The sequence below is a fragment of the Stegodyphus dumicola genome, chromosome 11, assembly GCF_044657685.1.
Source record: "Stegodyphus dumicola isolate Sdum_Otavi_A_Nest chromosome 11, ASM4465768v1".
NCBI classification, from domain to species: Eukaryota; Metazoa; Arthropoda; class Arachnida; order Araneae; family Eresidae; genus Stegodyphus; species Stegodyphus dumicola.
In genome coordinates this window covers 142,836,409-142,842,255 of record NC_140778.1, presented here as the reverse complement: position 1 = coordinate 142,842,255, position 5,847 = coordinate 142,836,409, and the positions used below count along the sequence as shown (strand labels likewise).

Genomic DNA, 5,847 nt, shown 5'->3' with positions numbered 1-5,847 from the left:
AAAAAAAAAAAAAAAAGATTGTTAAATACTAATTGTTTGCTGCTCAGTCTAACCCAGACTGCATGGTTGGTTTTCCTAGTTTTTTAGGTTCTCTTTACAAAGATTCTCTATGAAAGCATCTTAATCAAATAGCTCCCATGTTCTTTCTATGTTCAAATAACCAACTAACCTAGTTTAAGCGCGATTTCCAAGTGAAGTTACTAGTAAAATCTGAATATTTATTAAAAATCATGTAGCTAGCTAATCGGGAGTAACATGAAAGATACGGTGCCAATAATTGAAATGTTGTTACGGTACGCTGTTTCTTAACTTAGATGGTCATTCCTTAATTAAATAGCCCACCAACGGCCGAGCGGTAAAGACGCTGAACACTTGTAGTTCAGTCCGAGGTTCCAATCCCGCGAACGGGTTGGCCGCATGGGCGGTTTCGTGGTTTTCCCCGTGTGTAACGTGTATACGAGCCAGTTTCCCTTAGAAAGTCCTCCACGAAGGCATCCCTCCCTTTAGGCAGATAGCCCTCGTGTGCTTTGCCATAATTAAATAATCCAATCTAATCCTTAATTAAATATAATTGATTTGTAAATTCTACTAGAACTGACGGTAAGAATTGAAGTGGAAATAAGTAATATGGTGTGCAATCTTGATTAATATAAAATTAAAAATATTTGCATAGAAAAATGTTTGCATTCAGACAGAAAGTTTTTTGAAATATTTGCAATTACTTTATAAGAAGGATTTATTAATAACCGTAATAATTACTTATTATATTACTGATGATTAGGATTCAGTTCTTGACAATTACATTCTAAATTAGAATTTTAAGGATATACTGAAAATACGCTACGCACAAAAATACATTTTAGGAAAAAAATGAGTTGATTTTTTACGTTTTAAAACTTCTTAAATTCATTTAGTAAACATCGTATCCTCGTTGTTTATTGAATCCAGAATGTTGATGTCGTTTATATAATTATTCTTACTTGTCCACACAATCTGCTAACTTATCCAACCATTAAGTAGCTGCAGATCATTTCTACATAACCATTGAACTTCCATTAATTCAGTCTCTAGAGGGTTGTATGTTTATATCATAATTTGACTTATAATATATTTGAATATATATAATTTGAATATAAAAAATGATTATTCTAAATATTATGTTTCTATAAAAATATATTGTGCTTTAAAAATATGGATGATAGTATCAGCCGCTCTTTCAGCCACTTCAAAAGCAACAGTTTGTTTAGAAAGCAGACGATAAAACGCCGAAGGTAAAAATTTACTCTTACAAAAACTTACTCTTAAATTTTTCAAAAAAAGAAAAGATACGAGAGAAATTAAAAAAAAAATAGTTAAAAATTTGAATAATATTATCTATAATTTAAAAAATAGTCTTTCATATAGTATTAATAAATATTTATTACGCATCATTGAGGGAAAAAATGTCATATAATTAATTCTCCGTAAAATTTTACTTGAAGTTTAAGGTTAAAAATAGCTGTGGCAATTCAGTGTAACAAAAATCCATAGACCACATTTGGCGTTATTATCGCTCAAAAAAAAAGGTGCCAAATTTCAAAACGCGAATTTATGTAAATTCGTGTATATCTTAGAAAATTTTGAATAAAAAAGTCTAATTTTTTGCAGATATGCTTAAAAATACACCTACTTTAAGATGGTGGTAAAAATTTTATAGGTTATAATTCAAAATTTTTTTCGAAAAATCTATAGAAATTATTTAAAAATAGAAATTTAAAAAATAAAACGCAAAAAATGGGTAAATTTTATTTGGAATGAACCAAAATTTCGAAATGTGAGAGAAAAAATCAAAAAAGTTTAATAAAAAAAGAGATATTAATAAATATTTGCCAAATTCAATTAACATTGAGGAGCTAAAATTTTGAGAGCTAATATTTTAAAAACTATTTGTACGATTTTTACAAAACTTGGTATTCTGGCATAATTTGAGTCGTAGAATCGAAATATGTAAAAATATTTGTATGTTATTTCAGAAAAAGTCCGATTTTGTGTCAAAATACCTATGTTAGAATAGTGCTATATATAAATCTAATATATATCCTAAGTCGCGCTTTCGAGACATGAAAAACGCAGTTTGAATTTTGTCAATCGGCCCAGTAGAACGGGAGATATAGCACTGTCCCATTTTTTTTTTTTTTTTTTTTTGAGCAGTGTATATGGACTCTTGTCAAATTATTTTGGTTAGAAACCTTACGGTTTTGCTATCTAATTTTTTTGTTTTTGTTTCGGATTTTTAGCTTAAATTGTGTGTTCAAAATGTAACCGTGTTTTTGGAGACATTTTAGGCTTAAAGTTCGAAATGAAGACAAAAAATTTAGATAGCAATATAGCAGTGTGGAGTTTCTTGCCAAAAATGTTTGGCGACTTGAGGGCGCATATCAGAGTAGTTCCCCCTTTTTTTTTTTTATGTAAAATGCTATTTACACCCTATACAATTACAGGTTAGGCATCGCATATTTATGAATATGGGAATATACTCCTGTACGGGAATTCGTACCTCGTGGCCTGCGACCAGAAGTAGGATTGGTTTATGTAATTACGGCAGAGCCAGAGGGCTATCTGCCTAATGGGAGGGATACCTTCAGGGAGGACTTTCTAAGGAAAAACTGGCTCGTATACATGGGAAAAACACCCATGCAGCCTGTCCGTTCGCAGGATTCGAAATTCGGACCGAACTGCCAGTGTTCTACCGCTTGGCCGCTGCTGGGCCTAACAGAAATAGAGTGACCGTTTTGCTTAATATATAACCAGTTTCTTCCAATAAAACTGCCTTTTTAGGCTAGAACTTTATAAATGCATTCAGGAAAATGACATAAAAAATTTCCCTATTACCACGTAGCTACAACAGAAACGAGAATGAGAAGGAATGAAAGAGAGAAAAAAAAAAAAGTTAAAGTTAATGAAAAGTGAAATGAAAATTTTTACATTTTTAACAAATATTGAGAAAGTTACATTTTATGAGAAAAACATGTAACAATATAACATATTATATTGATAATTACACATCGCGACTTTCAAAACATAGTACATAATATTATCTAGTTACATGACTGATCTAGTTAAATCTAGCTTTGATAGATGGCACAACATTACGGTGACTTTTCAGGATGTCTCGCTTTGCTCCGCCCTGCTTGGTGCTCCTCCTTCTGCAGATTCCTCCGATTTCTCTTCGGAGATTTTCCAACGGCCGGAATTTCATATCAGCAACATTTTCGGGCTAAATCGCAGAATAGGCTGCATCAGTCGATGCTGTGTTTACTTCTCTTATGACACGCCTTTTTATGACGTAATATTGGTTACGCCTCTTCTTCAAAACAAGTTATAAGTATGCTATAGCTTCGTATTTAAAGAAAACTTATATTATATTTTAACTGAGTTGAAATGGTAGGTTTATAATGTTCTGTGCGAGATTTTTTAAATTGTAAATCTACTTTTGTGTGTTGTGTGGTATTGTTAGCATTTAACGCAACGAATTATCTCTCACAAATGTATTATTAAGATACCAAACGATTGAAAACGATCATTAGCAAACGATTGAAAATATTGAATGCATGAATTAAAAATTATAACCGTAACTTCTGAAAATGCAGAAAAGAATTCTTTTGCTTAAAGAATGTTTTGATTATTCATGAGTGTGTTTAATTCGGTGCTTATTGCAGAATGGATGAGTATTTGAATCTGGATTTCTTTTATCAGTTGGAGCGAAGAGATAAAAAATGTGTTATTGAGTGGTGTATGGAGAAAGGTTTGATTGCAATATCGTATAAGTGCCCGATTTGTGGAACAAATATGAAACTAGTAGAGCGAAAAAACCGTATAGACGGTTTTGAGTGGATGTGCAGAGTTACTGGAGGCGAATGTAGGCATCGAATTTCAAGATCTGGTCGAAAGAACTCCTGGTTTGCGAAGAGTAAATTGAGCATATGTGATGTTTTGCGAGTTACCTATATGTGGTTGGGTAAGTGCGGGAATGATTTTATACGAACGGAATTACGTATTGCTAAAAATACGGTGACAGATTGGAAAAGTTTTTGTAGAGAAGTATGCATGGAGTTATGCTTGAAGGAGAATGTTAAGTTGGGTGGGGAAGGTGTCATTGTCGAAATCGACGAAAGCAAGTTTGGCAAGCAAAAGTATCATAGAGGGAAAAGAGTCGAAGGAAAATGGGTTTTTGGTTTGGTTGAGAGAGGAACAGATAAATGCGTCTTTAGAGTTGTTGAAAACAGAGGTGCCGAAACATTGCTAGAAATCATTAAAGAGAATGTTCTACCAGGATCGATTATTATATCCGATTGTTGGAAAGCGTACGACTGTCTCGAGTTCGAAGGGTATGCGCACCTGAAAGTCAATCATAGCTTGAGTTTTAAAGATCCAGAAACAGGTGCGCATACCAATAGTATTGAAGGAGCTTGGGCGGCAATCAAAAGAAGTTTCCGTGGCTCTAGTCAGGCAAAAGGACAGTTTGATTCCTATCTTGCGGAATATATTTGGAGAAGGAAGCACAAGAAATCCGACGCCAGCCAACTGATGCGTATACTTCTCAGTGAGATCACAGCCATATATTCTGCAAAAGGAGAGGACTGAAGGTAAGTTTCATTTATTATTATTGACTTAAGTAAAATATTGGGTGCTTTTCTTAATATGGCAGTTTGGATGTTAGGTAGTTGCTTTATTCTGGCAGCTTTATTTTTCTTTTGTATCATTTTTCTGGACACATTTTTTGCAAACTTCTCTGATTTCTTTAAGTGAAAGCAAATTTCTGAGTATATGAGCAATGGAGAATTTATTTGATGTCTGACTTTCTTAAGTAAAATAGATCGATGTTCACATGGGCAAAGCCAATGTGGTGCGCAATGCCGAGTTTGTGCAATTCTGGGATTTTTTTTAAGTGAAAATAGGTTGATGTGCACATGGGCAAAGCCGATGTGGTGCGCAATGCCGAGTTTGTGCAATTCTGGGATGTTTTTTTAAGTGAAAATAGATCGATGTGCACATGGGCAAAGCCAATGTGGTGCGCAATGCAGAGTTTGTGCAACTCTGGGATTTTTTTTAAGTGAAAATAGATCGAAGAGTATGCGCACCTGAAAGTCAAACACATGAAACTGATGAACTCTGGGATGTTTTTTTAGGTGAAAATCGATGTGCACATGGGCAAAGCCAATGTGGTGCGCAATGCCAAGTGTGTGCGCGATGCCGAGTTTGTGCAGTTCTGGGATGTTTTTTTAGGTGAAAATCGATGTGCACATGGGCAAATCCAACGTGGTGCGCAATGCCGAGTTTGTGCAACTCTGGGATGATTTTTAAAGTGAAAATACATCGATGTGCACATGGGAAAAGCCAATGTGGTGCGCAATGCCGAGTTTGTGCAATTCTGGGATGTTTTTTTAAGTGAAAATAGATCGATGTGCACATGGGCAAAGCCAATGTGGCGCGCAATGCCGAGTTTGTGCGCGATGCCGAGTTTGTGCAATTCTGGGATGTTTTTTTAAGTGAAAATAGATCGATGAGCACATGGGCAAAGCCAATGTGGTGCGCAATGCAGAGTTTGTGCAACTCTGGGATTTTTTGTAAGTGAAAATAGATCGATGTGCACATGGGAAAAGCCAATGTGGTGCGCAATGCTGAGTTTGTGCGCGATGCCGAGTTTGTGCAATTCTGGGATGTTTTTTTAAGTGAAAATAGGTCGATGTGCACATGGGCAAATCCAATGTGGTGCGCAATGCCGAGTTTGTGCAACTCTGGGATGTTTTTTTAAGTGAAAATAGATCGATGTGCACATGGGAAAAGCCAATGTGGTGCGCAATGCCG

At 35.0% G+C, this 5,847-nt stretch overlaps 1 protein-coding gene across 1 annotated transcript; it reads left to right on the top strand.

Annotated features, from left to right (window-relative positions):
• Nucleotides 1-3,699: 3,699 nt before the first annotated feature.
• On the top strand, nucleotides 3,700-4,790 carry LOC146994413 (uncharacterized). Its single transcript, XM_085826370.1, has one exon. The coding sequence runs from the start codon at nucleotides 3,700-3,702 to the stop codon at nucleotides 4,621-4,623; it is 924 nt and encodes a 307-aa protein (XP_085682496.1). The 3' UTR covers nucleotides 4,624-4,790.
• The last annotated feature ends 1,057 nt before the right edge of the window (nucleotides 4,791-5,847 follow it).

Excerpts from the sequence above, each read along its gene's own strand:
- LOC146994413 (XM_085826370.1), top strand. The coding sequence starts at position 3,700 with ATGGATGAGTATTTGAATCTGGATTTCTTTTATCAGTTGGAGCGAAGA.